This window comes from Euprymna scolopes, chromosome 6, assembly GCF_053919585.1.
Source record: "Euprymna scolopes isolate OS-2025 chromosome 6, ASM5391958v1, whole genome shotgun sequence".
NCBI classification, from domain to species: Eukaryota; Metazoa; Mollusca; class Cephalopoda; order Sepiida; family Sepiolidae; genus Euprymna; species Euprymna scolopes.
In genome coordinates this window covers 107,292,802-107,316,429 of record NC_136487.1, presented here as the reverse complement: position 1 = coordinate 107,316,429, position 23,628 = coordinate 107,292,802, and the positions used below count along the sequence as shown (strand labels likewise).

General features: G+C 32.0%; 1 protein-coding gene across 8 annotated transcripts in view; it reads right to left on the bottom strand.

Annotated features, from left to right (window-relative positions):
- Positions 1–23,628, bottom strand: part of LOC145277839 (inosine-5'-monophosphate dehydrogenase 1b-like) — a 244,994-nt gene that overhangs the window by 32,985 nt on the left and 188,381 nt on the right. For 5 of the 8 annotated variants that reach the window (XM_080129767.1, XM_080129768.1, XM_080129770.1 and 2 more), the window contains one exon: positions 13,711–13,809. In XM_080129767.1, the coding sequence (XP_079985893.1) occupies positions 13,711–13,809 (99 nt within the window). Of the gene's footprint in view, positions 1–13,345; positions 13,551–13,710; positions 13,810–13,933; positions 14,251–23,628 lie in introns of those variants that run through there. The other 3 variants (XM_080129774.1, XM_080129771.1, XM_080129775.1) reach the window with 3 other exon arrangements.

The following is a 23,628-nucleotide window of genomic DNA, read 5'->3' as shown; positions in this document are numbered from 1 at the left end:
AAAGTTTAGTTGTAATGCATTTTATGTGCAAAAAACTGAAATCGAAACCTAGAATTGGTTAAAAATGAATATATTGCAATATTTCTTTGGAGATTGTAGATTAATACCTTCTGTTACCCCTCCCCATCTGACCACCTCTCCAAAATATGTGATTCTACCTTTATAGACAATTGCATGTGAACAACTTGAAAAACTTTTATTATAAAAGATAAACAAAAATTATTTTAGAATTTAATGTAAAATGATTTCGCATTTTGAATCATTTGAGCGTTTTAGGGCAGTCACCCCCCCCCCGCCCCAACCCCACCTTTTTCCTATGATAGATAAATCTTGGGTGTTTCTTGTTTGTTTTCTAAAAGGCGATTATGCATGGTTTTAAGAGGGTCTTTGTGCAATTATGAGAAGGTTGCCACTCTGACTTTGGGTTAATGATAGGGCTAAGGAAAATTATGTGTGAACATCCTGAAGACTTGATAGAAACAAACAAAAACAACTTTAGAATTTAGAATGGGGGTGGGTTTCACATAAATGTAAAATAATTCACCATTTCAAGACGATCCTAGCATTTTAGGACAGTTGACCAATTTATTTGGGGGGGGGGGGGAGATTAATCATGTGCACTTTTCTTTAAACGTTTTTTATGCTTTTTTAAAATTTTTATTTATTTTTTTTTTTTTACGCTTATATGAGCTCACAGAGGAAGTTTGTTTAGTGGGGAGCTCTGCCACTTGTACTTAGCGTTATTGTTAAGGCTAAAGGTTTTAGGAGGAGGCTTGCCACTCATACCTAGGATTAGACATAGAATTAAGCAAGCTTTTTTTAAGAGGGTGTTTGATACCCATTGTGAAACTTTACAAGAATTATGACAGACAAAAATAAATGTTATTTAAAAAAGTGACGTCCCTCTAACAGAAAACATGATTCTTGGAAAAATATCAAGTATTTAAATTCTATTTAAATATAAAAAAAAAAGAAACAAGTTTTTGCTAAAGCTTGCAAATTGTTAAAAATTTTGAATTAATGTTATTTTGATTTTTAATTACATTTCATGTCTTTTCCTACAGTTATTTTTTAACTCAGCACCTCCTACAAATATTTAAATATTGATTATTTTTTTTTTATTTTATTTTATTTTTTAATAATCGGGTAGATTAGTTTCCATTCGATAATAATTCACTGAAAACATTTTTTAAGGGACGAAAATTAGAAATGTGTTACCGTTCGTAATCGTACACGTGAACCAAAACATCATATTTCACATTTTCGCTTGTTAAAATATTTTAAAATTTACTACTACCCAATTTTTAAAAATATTTGTATGGTTGATAACAAAATAGCTCTAACTAAACATGCAAGAAATTTTTTTTATAACCAGATTTTCAATTAAAAAAAAATCGATTTGGAATAAAAATAAACAAAAACAAAAGTCTGTTTACGCCATGTTATCGCTGTTGCTAATACTACAGAAGTCTTGATTCAAATTCATAACGATTTTTTTCAGATATTATGTTTTTAAATTGCTACGTACCACTAGAGAAAATACTGCCCAATCATCTTTTCAACGAATAAACATAGTAAAAAGATTGTTTTATTCAATAGTGAGTGTCTGAAGAAAATTGTTTTCAAAATTTTCAATACTCATCATTTTGAAATCTCTTTTTAACAAAAAAACGAGTGGTCAAATGAATTTCGGACACTCGAAATTATTAAAAATGACATCTCTTTTGGCTAATTTCCAAATTTCATTAAAAAATTCTTAACAGAAACACAGTACGAATGTTTACAAATCAGGGAGGGTCGTTACAAAATCTTACTAAAAATGCTGTTTTATGATGTTCATATTTATCACTTTATTTGCGTAAAACTCTAAAATTATATAATGTATGTTATTATTTACTAATTCATTTGAAAGTATATTCATTTCTGAACAAAACGGTGGTATTTTGAAGACTTAAAGTGCTTTGGTTTTTAAAATATGACTATTTTAGCAAAAACCCCATGAAATCTGATTATCCAAAGCGTTTTAACGGTTATGTGTATTGCTATTAAGAGTTAAAATCTATTCATCTGCAGAAAAGCATGTTTAAAATATTTAAATATGCTCAGAAAATAGATTAAGTGTTAAAAAAAAAAAAAAAAAAAAAAAAAAAGACTGAAAAATTAAAAAAATTTTTTTTTTTCTTTGATTTTCAAATCTGAATAATAAATAATCAAGTTTAAAAATCTCTAGAAAAATAATTATCTGTTTCCTGAAACTATTTCAATAATAATTAGTAAATTAAACTCATCAGATATCGAATTAAAAAAAAAAAAAAATGTACATACTTATTACACACAGAAAAAATTGTATAATAAAATAAAGTGATTTACAGTACAAAAAATGTTTTGCTGAAAATGTAAACACAAATAACACTGATTTTCAATAAATTACAGATAAGAAATATAATTTTGCTAAATTAATTTAATTTTGTTGTAATAAAAGAGATGCTTATTTAATTAGAATATTTATGAATGTACACAATCAGGAATTTCATTTTTCTCTAAAAAGTTTTATATTTAACTCGGTATGAGTTTATTCTTTATTATTTATTATTTAGTACTCTAAAATTATTGATGACATTTGTTTAGCAATTTTTTCCAAAATGTTTATATTGTTTTAGTTGTTTGGACAATTATTCTCATCTTAAGTGTTAATTTGTTGGAACAATAAAAAAAAACAGTATGAACATTCATAGCTCCTCTCAAAAATTCAGAATTGCGTTTGTAAAATGTTGTTCAAAAAGTCAATTTACTTCATTTTTAAATTTTATTATTCATTCATGTTGGAATTCGCATTGTCTGGAGCAGTTCTACTGTTGCGCTGCGAGAGTTGCCTTTAACCCCCCTCCCATGTACAGGCATAATGTGCAAAAAGCTGCACATTTTTCAGTTTCCGATTTGACTTCGCTGTATAAGGACATGTTATGTTCGTCTAATTCAAGGAAGTTTGAATTAATTCCCAATTGGGAACTTGTAAAAGAAATTACAAGCCAAAATAAACAAAAACGAGGACACACACGCAAAATAATAAGCACACCCTCGAACGTGATGCGTACAACATCAGAGCCAATGCGTAATTCGCTAAAAGGGGCCTCACTTGTGTATGTCAGCCGTTTTTTTTTTTAAATAGAATTTTGGCCTGTGTGGCTTTTTTTTTTAAATTTGGCTTGAATTTTGCGCTTTTTGGATTATTTTACCTAAACAGGTAAATTTTTAGGGTTTATCCTACTGTACACAGATTCAAAAAAGTTGTCAAAAAACAAATATATAACAAATATATGTTATCAAAGGCAAGAGAAGTTACTTTTCTATCCAACTGGATATGTTTTTAGTGTTTATTTTATGTAAAATGTTTATTCAGCTCGAAAAACAGTGTTTACTGATGTATTGGAAAATTCAAAATGGCGCCCGACTCTTTGAAACGGTAAGTTTGGGAAAAGGAGTTAAAAATAAAAAAACTAGACAAAATACTGTTAGAAACTCGCTCAGTATATGTTACGATGACATAGGCCGACATATATTTGGTGGAATGCCAACTTTTTTTTCAGCATTAATTTTTAGTAATTAAAGAAATCCATGATGCAGTTATCAAAAATGTAAAAAAATTATTCATTTCTTTGGCTAGTTCTGATACTATACTTCACCTTTTCTGACCTCCATCGGTGGAGGAGAAATCCTTCTAGATTGAGGGAATTTTCGCTTTTGTTCCTATCCCGAGTGCCTCTTTTGGGAAGCTGGGTTTTCTCCACATTAAAAATCAACATTTTTTTTTTTTTTTGAATTATGTAAATAGGAGTCACCACTTATCAAGACCCAGAGGCCACTCGAGGATAAGGGTTACATTAGTCATTGTGATTATAGCGTAGTGAACGCAAGTAGTTGGAATTTTGTAAATTGGATTACTTAGGGGGACGGTTCAAGAATTTGTTCATGTTGGACTTGAAGACAATCAGATTGTAGTCAGCCGGAAAGCAGGCAAACGGAAGAGAATTCCACAGGCGTGCAGTTCTAAGAAAGAAGCCTTGTTCACGGAATCTAGGTTTAGGTTCAGGCACAGATAAAGTGTGGGAAATTGTTGATAGTGGTTTTGGCTAGACGAATATTTCTTGTGAAAGTCTGACGAGGGGGAACCATAATTTTGCTAAATGTTCAGATGAGCACTTGCCATGAAAATAACAATAAAGCAGAGACAGGCTTGCAACGTCTCTTCTGTGGGAAAGAGGTTGCAGGGAAGAGAAAAGCCCCCCCCTCCTCTGCCACAAAGTCTATTTTGAACTCTGTCAAGACAGGATAAGCTGCTTCTAGCAACTCCTGCCCAGATGTGGCAACAGTACTCCATCCCTGGACATACCTGGCTCTTATATAGATAGAGAATTGAATCAGCAATGAGATATCTACTGGATCGATAGAAGGATCCCATCATTTTTCCAGTGGTCTTGGCAATGGATTTAATGTATGTGTTCCATTTAAGATCAGGAGTAAAGGTCAAGCCCAGAAGCTTGTCAAAACATGAGGCCTCCCCAAGACGAGAGCCATTTATTTCAATTGATGCCAGATGGGGATCAGAGTGTTGATGATGTAAAGATAGAAGCTTGGTTTTAGGTGCATTAAAAGTAACCAACCACTCCTTTCCCCCACTGTACCACATGCTCAAGATCAGAGGAGAGAGAATCGGAGAGAACTTGGTCGTTTATGGTCTTAGATGTGCTACCATAAATGGTAGTGTCATCAGCATAAATGTCTACGAATGATGTAAGGATGTGGTTTGGAAGATCATTAATTTAGATCAGGAAGAGAGTTGGGCCCAGGATGGACCCCTCAGGGACTCCAGCATTAATAGTGTGAGCTTCTGATTTCTGCCCATCAACCACTACTCTTATGAATCTATCAGAGAGAAATGATTTAATAATTGAGAAGACATTTCCAGCTATACCATAGCTGGATATCTTGTGAACTAGACCTTTATGCCATACCCTATCAAAGGCCTTTGATATGTCAAGAGCAATTGTCCTAGAGAGGAAGCCTCCGTTGAGAGATTCACCAATCCTATGAGATATAACTGTAAGCACGTCTGCTGTAGATCTAGCAGAACGGAAACCATATTGCATGTCACTAAGAAGATTATTTTTGCTGGGATGGTCGACTACTTCTCTATTTAGCATAGATTCCAGCAGCTTACTCATGACGCACGGGAGACTTATTTTTTTGTACTGAGAGGGAGATGAGCGATCACCTGAATTCTTAAATGCAGGACATACTGATGAGACTTTCCAAGGTGTTGGGAAGCATTTTTTCTTAAGACAACGCTTAATTTTGTAAGTATGGACGCTAGTTCTGGTTGAAGTTTTTTGAGCACTATAATTGAAATGCTGTCAGGGCCAGTTGCTTCGCCTTGTGTCTATCTCTGCCCTCGTGGGGAGGCAAATAAATAGAAACTATTCCTCTGGCTTTCGTGGTTAACTGCGACGGGATAGGAATGTTGAGTCTTAACTGTATCCTCAGTAATTACTGCCTTCCATATCGTCTAACCACGTTTTGGCCAACTAATCCTCTGACCGGCTTTGGGTAAGATTGAAACCGCTATTTTCAGACAATGCTCACCTGGAACCGTAGAGATTCAACGTCTATCCACTGCACCACAGCCTTTGAAGTAACCTTTTTGCATTCTTTATTGAACCAGGGTTTGTGGTGCAGTGGTTGGTTGGTTTATTTAACGGCATCACAACCTTGATGTCAAAAACATGACAGCATTACTGTCATGTTTTTGTTTTAATCTTTGCCGTGTCAGTCAAGATGATTGGTTTATTTGATAACGACTTTGTTCATTATTTACATATTCTTTGTATATAGCTTCAAAGTTTTTTGTATAGTCCAGTTTCTCTTAGGAAGGAACTGATGTTTTTTGTATCATTGTTTTCGAAGACTTCTTTCATATTTCCTGCTTTAATATAAAGTGTTGTCTGATTTGTTTGTTTTCATTACACTTTAGCAGTATATGCTTTATAGTAAGCGGAGTTGAACAATTTGTGCACTTTGGCTCATCATCTTGAGTGAGAAGAGAGTCTTGTATGATCAATATGCAGTCTGGCCAGTAAGACTTCCTCCTTGCGGGACCCATGTTTATCCCGCCTCCACTCTCCAAGTGTGGGTTTTATATCATATAGTTTATTATTTGTAATTTTACTCCATTGATTTTGCCATTTTTTTAAAAATATATATCTGTTGATTAAGCGTTTAATGTCAGTGTATGGGATCCTGTGACCATCAAGGTCCAACTTCAGTGCCTCCTTAGCCATAGCATCGGCCCTTTCATTGCCCCCGATTCCCATGTAGCTAGGGATCCAGATGAATATTATTTTCTTTTGGTCGGTAATGAGATTTATTTTGTTTAGGAATTTGATAATTATGGGGTTCTCCTGTTTTCTATTTATTATAGCTGTTAAAATGGATAAAGAGTCAGAGAATATAATGAATTTTTCTGAGTTTTCCTCAGCAATGATATCCAGTGCTAAATCTATGACTCTGGTTTCAGCACTAAATATCTAGGCTTCGTTTGGAAGTTGTTTGCTAATTGTTGTATTGTTGTAGGTAGCTGCACATCCGACTCTATCGTTATCCTTCGAGCCATTTGTGTATATGTGAGTATAGTCAGGATAGCATAGCTTGAGAGTTTCAATTTCTTCTTGAAATATGGTAGGATTTGTTTTTGATTTTCTATTTTCATTTAAGTTGAGCATTACATCTGATTGTCTCATAGTCCATGGTGGGCTTTCGGATATTATAGAATGGTGGATATTTGTTATTGGAATTTGAGATTCTTCTATACTGGTTTCCATTCGAAGTCCGAAGGTTTTTATGACTTTTTCTTTTGTTAAATAGGTTTCTATAGTTGGGGTCAAAGGAACATTGATAAGCAGGGTTTGTGGGGCAAAACTTAAGTTTCAAGTAATATTGTAAGCAAAGTTTTTCCCATCTGAGCTTTAAGGGTGCTTCATGGACTTCTGCATATAGACTTTCTTTAGGGGATGTTCTATATGCTCCCAAGATTAATCTTAGTCCCTCACGGTGAAGGATATTTATGTAGGAAGACCTTGCTGATCCATAAATGAAACAACCATAATTCAGTTTTAAGTGGATTAGGGTGCTGTATAGTTTTAGAAGCATTTGTTAGTCTGTTGGCGACAACTCTTAATAATTGTAGTGCTTTGTGACATTTCTGCTTTAAATATCTCAGATGGGGAATAAAATTCCATTTTCTGTCAAAAATGATCCCTATTGATCAGTAATATCAATTTTTTGGCCATCGAGTTGGAGGGTTGGATCATTGTGCATTTTTTTTAATATTACAGAAGTGCATGCACTTCGTGTTTGACTTGGAAAATTTAAGCCCATTTTCTGTGACCCACCGGTTTATTTTGTTTAGGTTCAGCTGCAACTGTCGCTCTATTCTTTGGACATTTTTTGATCTATAACAGATCAAAAAGTCATCGACATATAGGGAGCAGTCAGTTCCAGAACTTAAGCATTGGGTAATATTGTTAATCTTTATATTAAATAAAATGATTGATAGTATGCTTCCTTGTGAGACTCCTTCCTCCTGGTTTCCGAGGTCAGAAAGGGTGGAGCCCACACGAACCTTAAAGTTTCTGTCAGGCAAAAAAATCTTTTATTAATTTGGGTAATTTTAGTCTGAGATTGTGTAGGTCTTTCATGATACCGTATCTCCACATTGTATCATAGGCTTTATCTAAACTGAAGAAAATAGTTGTATGTTCCTTTTTTATGAATCCTTCTCTGATAAAGGTTTCTAAGCATACCAGGTTATCAATGGTGCTTCTTTTATTTCAGAACCCATTTTGGAGGCTTGTAATCAAACCATTTGATTCAAGGTACCAAGTTAGTCTTTTGTTCACTATTCTTTCGAAAGTTTTACATATGCAACTTGTTAATGCTATGGGTCGGTAGCTTTTGGGATCAGACTTAACTTTATCGGGTTTTGGGAAGGGAATCACTGTTTTTTGTTTCCATATGTCGGAGTTCACCCCTGATTCAAATGTCGTTGAAGATGTTTTGGAGGTATATTAAGGATTTTTGAGGTAGTTGTTTCAGGAACTCGTAATGGATTTCATCTGGCCCTGTTGCAGTGTTGTGTGAACTGTTTATGGCATCGGTTAATTCCGATAGAGTGAAAGGTTTGTTGTCTTCTACATTGAGTTGAAGTTTAGTTTGTTCCTTTCAGCATCTAGTTTGATTTTTTTTGAATTTTGGTTTATAATTTTCACTAGAGGAGTTTGTTCTTTAGTTTTTGCGAGTACATTTGCTATATTCTTTTTGCTGGTTATTTTTGTTTTAGCGGTGTTGGTTGATTTTTCCAGCTATCTTTCTGACCATATTCCAGATTTGTCTTGTTTTGGTGTGAGAGTTCAGTTTGCTGATGTAGACTCTCCATGACATTCTTTTGGCCTCCTTAATTGTTCTATGGGCTTTTGCTCGGTTTTGTTTGAATTGGTCTAGATTGTGGGTAGTGGGATAAATTTTAAATTTTCGCAGTGCAGCTTTACGTAACCTTACCGCTTTTTGGCAATCTTCATTAAACCAAGGTCTTTTATATTTTTTTGATTTGGAACTTTTGGGTATACATTCCCCAGCTATTGACATCAACGTATCAGTGAAGAGTTCTCTGGTTCATCTTTATCTATTAGTTTTGCATTGCATTGGGTTTTATATTCCTCCCAGTTAGCTTTGTTTAGCTTCTATCTGAGGGGTTATTTTCAATCGGGATTGAGTTTTCAAGTATAATGGGAAAGTGATCACTACCACATGAGTCATCATACATTTGCCAACTGTAGTCCATTAATGTGGCTGGGTCGTATAGCAACAAATCAATGGCTGAGTTTGTACCTGAGGCAGAGTGGAGGTATGTATTAGAGATAAGGTTCATGAGGGACAGATTGTTATTGTTGATATTTTCTAGTTTTTAACCTTTTGCGTCCGTTTTATTGCTTCCCCATATGATGTTGTGGCTGTTGAAGTTTCCTAGTAGGATGTATGGTTTAGGAAGTTGTTCTATTATTTTGTTGACTTCAGCTTCATTTATGGGGTCATGTGATGGGATATACATGGAGCAAATGTTGATGGTTTTATGCAAAGTGGTTTTCACAGCAATTACTTGTAATGTGGTGTCTAGAGTTATTTCGCTCTGAGGGATGTCGTTTCTAATTAGAATTGATACACCTCCGGAAGTCCTCTGTCCAGTATTGTGTATAAAGTTGTATTGGGAGCAGTTTTTTGTAGTGATGTTATTGTCTTCAGAAATGTTTCCTGGAGGCAGATGATAGCAGGTCAAAGGTTAGATATTAACACTAGTAATTGGTTTATGTTTGCCTTAAGTCTTCGGCAGTTCCATTGGATAATTTTGTGTGTCATGGGTCCGGATCTGGTTCATCAGGTGGAGGGTTATCCTCTGTCTCCATTTTTTCATGTCGGTCAATTTGTTTGTTGTTTCAGGAAAGTCTTTATGACTTCCAGTTTCTTTTCGTGTACTTTGCCTTTAATTGCCATTGCTTTCAGGTCCACTCTGACCTGGAGTGGTAGTACCTGTTAGGGTCCCAACTATGGGTTAAATAGAAACCGACTTGAAAACAAATTATATTCTATTAAAAAAATCTTTCTTCAAAATCTTTGGATTCTGCATTAAATAACCTGAAAAGGGTTGATATGCCGTAAAACAAAAACAACCAACCAACCGCTCTTACCACATCTTCCACAGACAGGGGTTCGGGTGCATCGATCTTTGTGGTGACCGAACTTTTGACAATTGAAGCACCGGAGTGGTCCTGGTATGTATGTTTCCACCTTGACATTCGTGCACCCAATTTTTATTTCTGGTGGGAGTTTGGTTGAGTAAAAGGTTAATACATATGTGTTGGTGTGTATCATTTGGTCATTTCTTTTAATGATCATTCTCCTCACATCTGACACATTTTGCTTTTGTTAGGTTGGTTTTAATTTCTTCTATGGTGCACTGTGCGAGTTCTTCACACCTCACTACTCCTCTGGAGGTGTTCAGGAATTTCTGTGGGTAAACTTTTATTTTTATTCCATCGAAAATTGTCCAGTTTAGGAGTCTTTCGGATTGGGCTTCTTTACCCATTTGGACCAATAATGTGCCATTGGTCATTTTTTTTTTTTTACTGAAACAGGTTTGAGGCTTTTCATAGTATTTTCAATTTTAAATGGAGAAATTTTGGTAAAGGATTCTTTATTAGTAGGTTCTATCACTACATATTTAGGGTAGGTAAGACTAGGGTAATTTCCTTATTTTTGTATCTGTTTCGCTTGTAGTTCTGATCTGTCGTCTGAGTCAGAGATGTCCGAGACATCAGAGCGATTTTTTTTCTTTTTCTTCTCCATATTATTATTTTTATTTTAATTCGCTGGCCCTGGGCTCCGCCACCCTCCACGGAGTCCAATTTTTATTGGGAATTTACCAAGGGGGAGTTCCCATTCGCCTTGGTTGATACGGATACACCTTAGCCAGTATACTCATATTTCGGGAAAGTTTATTCTTTTTGTTCTGGAACATTTGTTTTTATTTTAGTCCAAGACAAATCCGATGTGTATGGAGTTAGCTTTTTGGTATTCAAATATGATTGACCCTCAGCCACCGCTTTCCACCATATTTTTGAGTATATTTGTTAGTGGGTTTGGGATGGGAATATTAGTGGTTACTTGCAGGCTTGGTATGGGTTATATATGATGGGGCTGGACATGACCAGCATTTTGACTAGATTGTGCCCCTCCGACCGCCCGTCTAGCCCAGTACAAGGCCAAAGTGGTGGAGTGTTGTTCCCAATACCTTTATTTTCCCTAAGTATCACGTGCTCAGCTAGGTGTATCAGAAATTTGGAGGAATTTTTGACACCCCTAACACAAAACTGCAAATAAAATATAAAAAACTCGTAATTTCTCTTTTTAAAGTGGGTTGTTTATTTTCAGTATGGAATATACTTCCAAAATAAACTATTAAAGTTGTTTAAAAAATTGAAATATTTTTTATTTTTTAAAAAAGTGTTTACAAAATGCCGGCGTGCCTTCATGCAGCCATTTTTTTATGTAATAAAATCAATATAAGTTCACGACAAATATTTTTCAATTTTTAAACTTTAAAAATCTATCAAAATTTTCTATTGCTTCAATTTTTACGATATTTTCAGGGTCAATGTGAAATTTTATGCTCTTTCGAATAAACCAAATATAATATTTTAGAGAAACTTTTTTTTCAAATGTCTATTAAAATTTTAATTAATTTATGTGCCAAAGTTTTATATATCACAAATTGAAGATAAAAGATCAATAAAGAAAATATTCTAATTTAAAACAAAAAAACGAAAAACAAGAATAGTTTTTTGGAAATTTACCTGTAAAGTCCAAAGTGTAAAACCCTTTAAAAAAAAAAAAAAAAAAAAAAAAAAGATTTTTTTTTTTTTTTTTTTTTAAATGAAAGCTCATGCTTACATCGTCAAGTAAATACCAGACGCTGGCGGCAAATATTTCTATTTCATTGAATGTTTTCTTTCTTTTTTTTTTTTTTTAGATAAAAAAAAATTTAGTCGATAAAGAAGTATTCAAATATATCAAAAACTCGTGTATTTCATTAAAAGAATTTAAAAAAAAAAAAAAAAATCGACGAAGCGGATTTTTTCTTCTACGGGAAAAACTTATAAATGAATGTGCGTTTCCTTTTTAAGTACGGAGAATGAAAAATACTAATTTGGTTAACACACCCAATAAAAAAAGACATTATGTTCCTAGGGGCCTTGGACTCATCCGCATTTCATAGATTTCATTTTAGCAGGAGCTTAGTCGCGCAAAACACGTTGCGAAAATGCGATTTTCTACGACCCTCGCTTTAAAAAATCCTTTTATTTAAAAAATAAATATGGATAAATTCTTAACAATTAAGGATGGAACTACCCATATTTTTTTAAGTGATGTTTTGGCATTTAAATATATACATATATTTATAAGCAAATCAAAATATGTTGATTTTCTTTATATTTTTTTAAAGAAAACCGCTTTAAAAAACAAATATTGCATAATTTGCTTTTAAACCTGTTATTTTTTTTTTTAAATTTGGTCTTTGCTCCTTTAATTGAAAAAGCAAACAAACTAGGGTTTGAATTACATTTTTCAATAGTTATAAACTTCGAAAAATAGTAAGTTGAATTATTAAAGTTCTGATCTTCATTTTTAATGGTCAGTTTCTGATACACCTACCCGGTAACCCGCTATAGTATAGCGGCGCTATACACGGTAAGTTTGGGAAAACCCTGGGTTTGTATTACTGTACACAGATTCAAAAAAGTTGTCAAAAAACAAATATATAACAAATAAATGTTATCAAAGGCAAGATAAGTTACTTTTCTACCAAACTGGATATATTTTTGTGTTTTTTATTCAATGTAACATGTTTATTCAGCTCGAAAAACATGCAGTATTTACCGATGTATTCGAAAATTCAAAATGACGACCGACTCTCTCTTTAACACGGTAAGTTTGGGAAAAGGTGTTATAAATAATAAACTAGACAAAATGCTATTAAAAAATCACCGAATATATGTCAAGTTATGTCACGGTAACATATTGAGCGAATTTCTAACAGTATTTTGTCTAGTTTATTATTTATAACACCTTTTCCCAAACTTGTGTTAAAGAGAGAGTCGGCCGCCATTTTGAATTTTCCAATACATCGGTAAACACAGTATGTTTTTCGAGCTGATAAACATGTTAAATTGAATAAAAACACGAAAATTATGTCCAGTTTGGTAGAAAAGTAACTTATCTTGCCTTTGATAACATTTATTTGTTATATATTTGTTTTTTTTTACAACTTTTTTGAATCTATGTGTACAGTAATACACCCAAAAAATGTAGGCGGTAAAATAGACACGTGGTGATTATGGAAAAGAAAAAGTTAACTAACGATGAAAGTATAAGCTCAAACAACAAAAAGTTTACTTCGAGAAAAAAAAATGAAATACAATCGCGGAAAACAATTCTTCATAGAAAAGCTTAAATTCTTTATTTGTTTATTAATTTTTTTTCGAATAAATAAGTTGTGTTTTGCGCACTTTTTCAATTTGAAAGAAAATATTTTAGGATACAATCCAAGTGAGGATATATTTTGTCCTCGTTGTAACAGATTCATTTGATTTTTTTTTTGTGTATTAACAATTTAGTAAAAAGAAAAGTTGAATGAAATTTAATTTCAACGAAGAAAATAAAATGCGAAACAAAATCTTACAATTCATTATCCAGTGTTAATTCTCCAACAAGTACACTTTCTTCACTTTCCGTTTTTATCAGTGTAGAATCGTTATCGCACCGAGACATGTTGTAATATATTTATTTATCTCTATCCGTTTTTAACGGAAACGAATCGTAAGTTAACGTAATAGACAAGAAATTGTTTGGAAAAAAAGTTAGAATTTTAAAAAGACGCCCTTCCCTCCCCTTCCTTTCTCCACCCCCCCTTTCCCACTTGAAGTTTCTTTCATAAACTACATAAAGAGAGGGGGTCACTAGATAAAAGGGAGGTCAGAGAAAGACAGACTCACAAAAAATGTTATCAATTAAAAAATGATTTTGAGGGGTTTTTTTTGTACTTACTTGTAAGTGAGTCCATCTCCATTGCCGAATAGCTGTGCGCCCGTCAGTCCGTCGTCGGGTACATAGCCGGTCCCACCGGTGATCAGGTAGTCGGCCATGCTACAAGAGAAAACGTGAAAGATGGGTTTTACGTTAGACACCAAAATGAATGGACACCACCACTTTCGATTCCGGTTAAACAGAAAATTCTTCTCCCTCCTATAATAATGTGAACGAGACGTACACAAACTGCTGCAATAAGAAATGCGCAACAACAAAGGAATAGAAATGCCGTTGTTAAGCTTAGAAAGATTGGCTCTATAATGGCGGGGCACCTTTGCGCGAAGCGTTCTTATAGGTAGACTCGTCAGTTGAGGGAGTGCCGCCACCGCCGCCGAGTGGGAGAAGGAATGACGACGGGCGATGGCGATAGTCGGCGTCTTCTTTTCACCACGGACACCGTCGACGCGAAGTGAAGTTGTTTTGATAGAAATTCCAATAGTTGATGAGTTAGCTCGACAGTTCACCAGATGAAAAAGTGTTTGACTTTGCAAGGAAAATGGACAGGTTCTCGATAATAAAGCCATTGCAATAGTCTGGAGTAGTAGTAGGTTTTCTCAGATAATAATAATAATAATAAAAAAAAAAAACGAGAGAGAGCCAAGACACGTGGGGATAAGTTTTTAAAACCATACAAGAACTGACATAATCTGAAATGTAATAACGGGCACCAAAAATAAATTAGTAATCTTTTTTAGGTGTTCAAGCATTCGATTTTATTTGGACGAGTAGAAAGAAGACTTTATCTGTCCTGGTGGGCACATTTTCATATGCTACTTCTCCAGGCATTACAGTTACATAAATACACACACACACACACACACACACAATATAGAATGAAACTTAAGGGCAATTTTAAACAACGAATCATATCTATTTTTTTTTAACGGAAAAAGTCACATTTGTTTTTAATTTAACGGGAAAATTCAATGTTTTATTTTTCGAAAATGCAAAATATATATATATATATATATATTTTAAAACGGAAAAAAATGTCACATTTATTTGTTTTAGTCAGTCGTGCAAGCAAGGTTTGGGGTTTGTATTACTGTACACATAAAGTTGTCAAAAAACAAATATATAACAAATAAATGTTATCAAAGTCAAGATAAGTTACTTTTCTGCCAAACTGGATATAGTTTTTGTGTTTTTATTCAATGTAACATGTTTATTCAGCTCGAAAAACATACAATGTTTACCGATGTATTCGAAAATTCAAGATGGCGTCTCACACCCTTTTTAACACCGTAAGTTTGGAAAAAGGTGTTATAAATAAAAAACTATACAAAATACTATTAAAAATCCGCCGAATATATGTCAACCTATGTCACGGTAACATATATTGAGCTAGTTTTTAACCATATTTCATCCAGTTTTTTTTATTTATAACATCTTTTCCCAAACTTACCGTGTTAAAGAGAGAATCAGACGCCATCTTGAATGTTCCAATACATCGGTAAACACTGTATGGTTTTCGAGCTGATAAAACATGTTACATTGAATAAAAATACGAAAAATATATCCAGTTTGGTAGAAAAGTAACTTATCTTTCCTTTGATAACATTTATTTGTTATATATTTGTTTTTTGACAACTTTTTCGAATTTTGTATTACTGTACACATAGATTCGAAAGAGTTGTCAAAAAACAAATATATAACAAATAAATGTTATCAAAGACAAGATAAGTTACTTTTCGGTTATCTTTCAGATGCAAGGTTCCTTCCTTGTTTACTTGCGGTTGTAACGATGTAAGATTCCGTTGTACGGAAGACAAAAATCGGCCATAATTTAAATATTTAAATTTATTTACTGAATTTAAATATTTAAATTGATATACTGTTTAAATGATAAGATACGTCTACGATGTTTTTATTGGCGCTTTTCTTCGTATTTTTTAATAACATTTTTTTGCACCATTTACAAGTTTTTTTTTACAAATATTTTTTTTAATACTGTAATAGTAAAATTATTTTAGTAACATTGGATACGTTTTTTTTATGAAGTTTAAGTAAAAAAAAGTTCACTTTTTTTATTATTAAAAATACATTTCATGAAAACACTCATTATAAAATGTTCACGTTGTTTAATTAAAAGTTCTCAATTTTAATCTAATAGTTTTATAATTTTGTTATTTTGTTACAAATTTCTAATAAAGGGTATTATTATACAAACACCGTGACAGCGTTAGGGTTAGGGTTAGGGGTTAGGTTTAGGGTTAATTCGCTGTCACGGTGTTTGTATAGTTTTACCATTTTACTATTACAGTATTAAAAAAAATATTTGTAAAAAGAACTTGTAAATGGTGCAAAAAAATGTTATTAAAAATACGAAGAAAAGCGCCAATAAAAACATCATAGACATTTTGGCCGATTTGGTCTTCCGTACAACGGAATCTTACATCGTTAAAACCGCAAGTAAACAATGAACCTTGCATCTGAAAGATAACCTACTTTTCTACCTAACTGGATATATTTTTGTGTTTTTATTCAATGTAACATGTTTATTTAGCTCGAAATACATGCAGTGTTTACCGATGTATTGGAAAATTCAAGATGGCGTCTGACTCTTTTTAACACGGTAAGTTTGGGAAAGGGTGTTATAAATAATAAACTAGACAAAATAATATAAAAAAAACCCCACCGAATATATGTCAACTTATGTCACGGTAACATATAATGAGCGAATTTCTAACAGTATTTTCTCTAGTTTATTATTTATAACACCCTTTCCCAAACTTACCGTGTTAAAGAGAGAGTCAGACGCCATCTTGAATTTTCCAATACATCACATCGGTAAACACTGCATGTTTTTCGAGCTGAATAAACATGTTACATTGAATAAAAACACACAAAAAAAATATCCAGTTAGGTAGAAAAGTAACTTATCTTGCCTTTGATAACATTTATTTGTTTTCTGACAACTTTTTCGAATCTATGTGTACAGTAATACAAATCCCAATTTTCATTCATTAACTTATCTTGCCTTTGATAACATTTATTTGTTATAATTTGTTTTGCGACAACTTTTTCGAATCTATGTGTACAGTAAAACAAACCCAGTTTTTCCCTTAATTAGTTTCGCTTGTTATCGATTTCTTTCGCGCACATGTAGAACAAAAAAAAAAAAAAAATTGCACCGGAACGAAATTACAATTTCCGTTCCATTTTGGTGACACCCCCAAAATATCATGGGCTCCTCCACAAATACCTTTTTTTGTGAGAAACAAAAACAATAAAAAAATAAATAAAAAGCCAAACAATTGTAGGTTTACGAGAAACAGTTTACTTGATGACGGCTTCCGGTCGGAAAACGGTGCCCCGTCATTTTTACACTTAAGGGTTGGAGGTTTATAATTTCATTATTTTAAACACATGAGAAACAAAACACACACACATATATCTATTATATATATATATATATATATATATATATATATATATATATATATATATATATATATATACGAACAAATGATTAATAAAACATGTTAAAAGACATCTTGAAAAAGAGTTAAAAACATATTTAATTTTAAAAAAGGAAGCACAAGATAAGTGGATAGTCCTTAATCCGCGGAGTTTCGAAGAAATACTCTTCTTCTCATCAGAGGGCAGGAATTAACAAAATGCGGGATCGGATTTTGCATATAAAAGTATTTAATGAAACTACAAGTAAGTCACAGATCTTACTTGGTTAAAAAAAAAGGGTGAGGTATATGTGTGTGTGTGTGTGTGTGTTTGTGTTTTTGTGTGTGTTTTTGTGTGTTTGTGTTTGTGTTTTTCATTATTACAGCAAACGTCGATGTCGGAATACCCCGGTCAAATCACCGTTAAAAAAAAAACTTTAAAATCGAATCGGAAACTCGAAAACAAAATGAAGCGAACTTTATTTTTATTATTACCAGAAAAGATGTATTCACCTGTTATTATTTTAGTAAGAACGAATTACTATTTCGTTATCTTTCTTACTAAAATAAGATTGTTAATTCTTTTTTTTTTCTCCATGCGTACCTAATTGTTAATTTTTTTACTTAATAAAAATCCAATGTTGCTTTCATTACGAAAATGTTTTATTAAAATTATATTTTCTTACGTAGATGTAAGATGTTTTGACAATTGTATACATTTTGATACAATAAATGTTTTGGTTTTCAAATATTGTGTTATTTTTCTTTTATGTTTGTCGTGTTTATTGACCAAGAAATTGAATTTTTTAAAAATTATTATTTCGTTATTTATTTCATTTTCAATGAAAAAATTAATAAAAGGATGCTGCTTGAATAAGTAGGTTCAGCAGACGAGCTTTTTTCTGAAAAAATCTGAACAGTTAGGTTACGTGACATGTGACACCGGTGTTTCTATCATTATTGACCCTTTGAATGATGGATATAGAAACCATGAGCCAAATAGTAATAAATGTTCGGAATTTCTTTGAATTTTTTTTTCTTTACTTTTAGCTTAAATTGCTGTTATATTGTTATATTTCACCATTTTGTTTTTTTAGTAATAAATGCATTTGAAACCGACCTTGTGTCTAACTCTGCCCTCGTGGGGAGGCAAGTAAATAAGTAATATGGCGGTTGAAAAACGTTTTTCAACCCCAATAAAAGCATTACAATACATTTAAACCCTGAAGAATTTCCGCCATGTGCCCTTGTTGTTCTTGAAAAAAATAAATATTAAAAAAAAAGCGCTTTAAAATAGTAAAAACACTTTTTGGAAGGCGGGTGGGGTGAGGAGGCGCTCCTCTCCTGTTATCCCAAAGAACCAGCTATCTAAACACTTTTCAATATTTATTTATAAAAAATTTTCTTTCTGATTACAATAAATTTTTCTTTAAAATTAAGAAATCATTTTCTAAAATATATTGTTTTATATATTAACATTTTGTTTTTAAGTAAAATTAAGAAATTAATTTGAATAATTTTGTTTATATCCATCTTCATTCAAAAGGGTTACTTTTTGGTAGTTTCAGCGATTTAAGCTAAATTTTCCGAATGTCAGAACGAGGCCCGTGTGCGGGACCTACTTCTTTAAGCTGCACCAATAAAAGACTAATATTTTAATTTAGTAAAAACGATAACTAGGTACCTCCAATGCGCACCACACCCACACCAGTGGTGTTGGTGTGGTGCGCATTGGATAACACTGTGGTGTGGCACACCACAGTGTTATCCCGCCCAACATGATGTAACTAATTTAATATTATCATCCTAACTTTTTTTACCATTTAAAAGAAACTTCGGGTTGATTCGAAAAGTTGTCAAAAAACAAATAAATGTTATCAAAGGCAAGATAAGTTACTTTTCTACCGAACTGAAGAATGTTTTTTGTGTTTCTATTTAATGTAACAATAGCTCGAAAAACAGTGCTTAGCGATAGGTGTATCAGAATTTTTGACACCCCTAACACAAAACTGCAAATAAAATATAAAAAACTCGTAATTTCTCTTTTTAAAGTGGGTTGTTTATTTTCTTTATGGAATATACTTCCAAAATAAACTATTGAAGTTGTTTTAAAAAATAATAGAAATATTATTTTTTTATTTAAAAAACAAACAAAAAAAGTGTTTACAAATGCCGGCGCGCCTTCATGCAGCCATTTTTTTTGTTTTTTTACGTAATGAAATCAGTTGAATTTTACGAGTTAACTATTTTTCAATTTTTAAACTAAATCTATCAAAAATTTTTCTATTTGTTCAATTTTTCTATTTTTTCAATTTTTACGATATTTCCAGGGTTAATGTGAAATTTTATGCTCTTTCCAATAGACCAAATATAATATTTTAGACAAACGTTTTTTCTTTTTAATTTTGAAATGTCTATTAGAATTTCAATAATTAATTTACTAACCAAAGTTTTATATATCACAAATTGAAGATAAAAGATCAATAAATAAAATATTCCAATTTAAAAAAAAAAGTGTTGTTTGGAAATTTACCTGTAAAGTCCAAAGTGTAAAACCTTTTCTTTAAAAACTACGTTGATTTTTTTTTTTAAGTGAAAGTTTATGTTATGCTTAGATTGTCAAGTAAATATTGGATGCTAACGACAATTTTTTCAATTTCATTCAATGTTTTCTTTTTTTAGATATTTAAAAGAAAAAATTCACTCAATAAAGAAGAATTAAAACATTAAATCAAAAATTCATGTATTTTTTAAGAGAATAAAAAAAAATAGAAATTTGGTAGAGCGAATTTTTGTAATCAGCCAAAATCCATGAATGAAATGTTCATATTTTTCAAATATGATAGCACATACTGACCACTTATATACATAAACATTCATTTATTTTATACAAAACTGAATAAAATGTTTATAGTAAAAAAAGAAAAAAAAAAACAAACCTGTTTTTGTTCGTTATTACATTAAATGTTTGTTTATTCATATAGTTGCTATCGAGATTACTAATGTGTTGTTTTTATGTTTTTGAAATAATTATTTTTGTCCCTTTGCTGCTTCCGTACATAACAAAACGACAAACTTCCGGTTTCGCAAATGGTAGATAACATATGCCGCAAAAAACAAAAACAAAAAAAAAACTTTAAAAATCCTGTTATTTAAAAAATACATGGAAATATATAAATATGGACAAATTCTTATACATGAAGAATAGAAGCACCCATAGCTTAATAATTTTTAACAGGTAAGTGATTTTTTGGCAGTTATATATATTTATTAGATTTTGATGAAGTTAAATTTGTTGATCTTCGTGAAATCTTTTTTAAAGAAAACCGATGAAAAAAAGACATTGTATATTTTTCGATTAAACCTTTTATGATTTTAAAATTTGGTCTTTGCTCATTTTATTGAAATAAAAACTAGAGTTTGAAATTACATTTTCATATTGTTATAAGCTTGTAGACATGTAGAGTCTATTTAATCAAATGTTTGCAATGCCGACTTGCGCAAAAATTCTGATACACCTAGTTTAGCGATGTATTGAAAAATTTAAAATGGCTCTGAACTCTCTGCTGAACATGGTAAGTTTGGGAAAAGGAGTTAAAAATTAAAAAATATACAAAATACTGTGAGAAACTCGCTTAATATATGTTACCGTGACATAGGCTGCATATATTCAGTGGGTTTTTAACAGTATTTTGTACAGTTTTTGTTTTTAACTCATTTCCCCAAACTTACCATATTCAACAGAGAGTTCGGTGCCATTTAAAATTTTTCAATACATCAGTAAACACCATTTTTTCGAGCTGAATAAACATGTTACATTAAATAAAAAACTAAAAAATTATCCAGATAGGTAGAAAAGTAACTTATCTTGCCTTTGATAACATTTGTTATATATTTGTTTTTTGACAACTTTTTCGAATCTATGTGTATAGTAATAGAAACCCGAAGCTTCAAATAAACTGCTAATATTTAAAAAAAATTTTTTACAGCATACAAAAATAATCAAAATGCGAGACAAAACTTGTATTTACATTATTGACGCTTTAAAAACAATGTTCCTATGTAGTGACGTTTTTTAAGCCATAACCATACCTATGTTTTAAAAATCTAGCAAAACTCAAATAATCGTCATATTCTTCTGAAATTTTCGATATTTCTTCATTATTAAATAAAATTACATAATAAAAGTAGATTACGTTAAATATATTACAGGAAGTTTTTTTTAGGCATTCTACTCTCCCCATATTTCATGTTACAAAAACTAAAAACAAATGTAGGTCGATAAAAATTTCAACATTTTTTTAAAGCCGAAAAGATCAAATAATTAAAACATTGATATATATACTAGCAGGGGTGCCCAGTGTTGCCCGGGTGTTTTTTTTTGGGGGGGGGTTAGTAAGCAGGCAGGCTCGAACCCACGATGTGAAGGCGGAAAAGAAAGTGAAAGAAAACGTGACATTTTACCGTTACGCTATGAGGTCATAAGTGAAAAGTGTTCAAATTTAATGATGTCAATCAAAAATTTGACTTGCTAAGTGAATAAGTTCTCGCACGTGCAGAAATGAACGTTGGCAGAAAAGCCAGTTCATCTTTCCGCTATTTCATTTATTAGTTTCTCCACGATGTTGGGGAAACCAAGCTCCCCCGAAAAAGGAAGAACTCTCAAATGAATAGCAATTGTTTGATAGGAAAGGTTTTCCCCATAATTGATCAAAGCTAATTACTTTCAAGATGTTCCTGGCCGGAAAGCCAAGCCGCTCCGATTAGTTTTGCTTTTATATGAAAAAGAAACAAGCATGCGAAAGGACAAATAGCATGAATTTTATAAAAGTCTATCAAATGTAGAGACGATGTTCGTTTGGAAATCGTACATATCTAGGGAGTATATAAAAAGTTATCAAAAATAGTACCCCCCCCCTCGAAAAAAAGCCTTTCTTTGACATACAAAAACACATGCGGCCATTTTACCTTTTATAAAAAATCCCGTTATTTATTTCACTTACCTTAAAGTTGTAAATAAAATTGGACATAAAAATCAATATTATTATGTATGAAAATATTTTTTTTACAAAGGGTCGACGTTCCCTGTGAAGTGCCAAATTTTTTATAGGCCTAAATGTAGACAAGCACCAAATTTTGTTACATTTCTGGTTATAAAAATCTATTAAACTATTTATAAAATAAAATAAATTATTAAAAACTGTTTTCAATATAAACTAGTTCAAAAGTATTTTGGGCAAATGTTTAGGAAATTGCCTCCACCTCTAAGGAAATTGCCTCCACCTCTAAGGAAATTGCCTCCACCTCTAAATTCCACAATTTACACCTTTTTTTCGTGTTAATCCCATTGATTACAAACTTAACTTTCAGATTTAAAAAATGTCTGAAAAAAGTTTTCATGACTTATCATTGAGGATCAATTTTCAATTATAGCGTTCTACTGAATTGAACCATCTCTCTCACATCACTGGTGAATATTCCCGTCTAAAATGGGGTTACGGTAATTTTTTTTACTTTCTTTCCAAATCGATAATGACTTTTATAGGTTTTCAAGTATGCTGAAAATGAATATCACAATGTCCTATTTAGCGTAAGAAAAAGTTTTCAAAAGTATTCAATTTAATGGTAGCGCAGTTGAATTAATCAGTAGAAAACTGGTTATGAGAAAAACAAAAAACCCTAAGCAGTTGTGCAAAGAGTAAAAACTTCCATGCTTTTATTTTCTAAATATCTACAGACCTGCTCACATTTCGTGTTTATAAATTATCCTACATTGTTTGATTGGATACAGAGCCAAGTGGGTAAATATTGTAATAAAAAAATGATTCTTTCACAAAAGTATAATTTCTTCAGAAATATTGAGTTTAATCATTCTTGAACTGAACAAATCATCAAATATCAATTAAAAATATATATATCATTTCCTTAGTTGAGGCAAAATTTTTATAGGCTGGATGCCTTTCCTGACATTTAATCAAGTGATGTAATGAGGATGAGTACTTTTATTGAGACACCATTTGTAGGTGATTGCCTACTAAGGCTAAAAGAGCGCTTCCCAGCCTTTATTTAGAAGGCTTAATTAACAAGCCTTACATGACAACACATCAAAGCTATAATGAAACTAATAAAATAACATTTCAAAAGACAAATATCTACACTAAAGTATAGTATAAGGAGCACTGAACAAAAGAAAGCAGCCAAACACCAAAAAAAAAAAAAGAAAAAAACAAAACATGAAATACACCATCATGCGTTTCCAAACTTATTCTTCAGTTTTGTTTTTCCACTGATTCTCAGAAATGGTTGGTGCTATCATGTATTATGAAGTATGAGCAGACATATTAATTTAGTTAACTATTACGTGTAATTATATTAATTGTATTGCATACAGGCTACTTATAGATAGTGAAATCCAGCTAGTCAATCCAACTGCATTTACATCTACCAGAATCATATTGGTTTCATGCTATTCTTT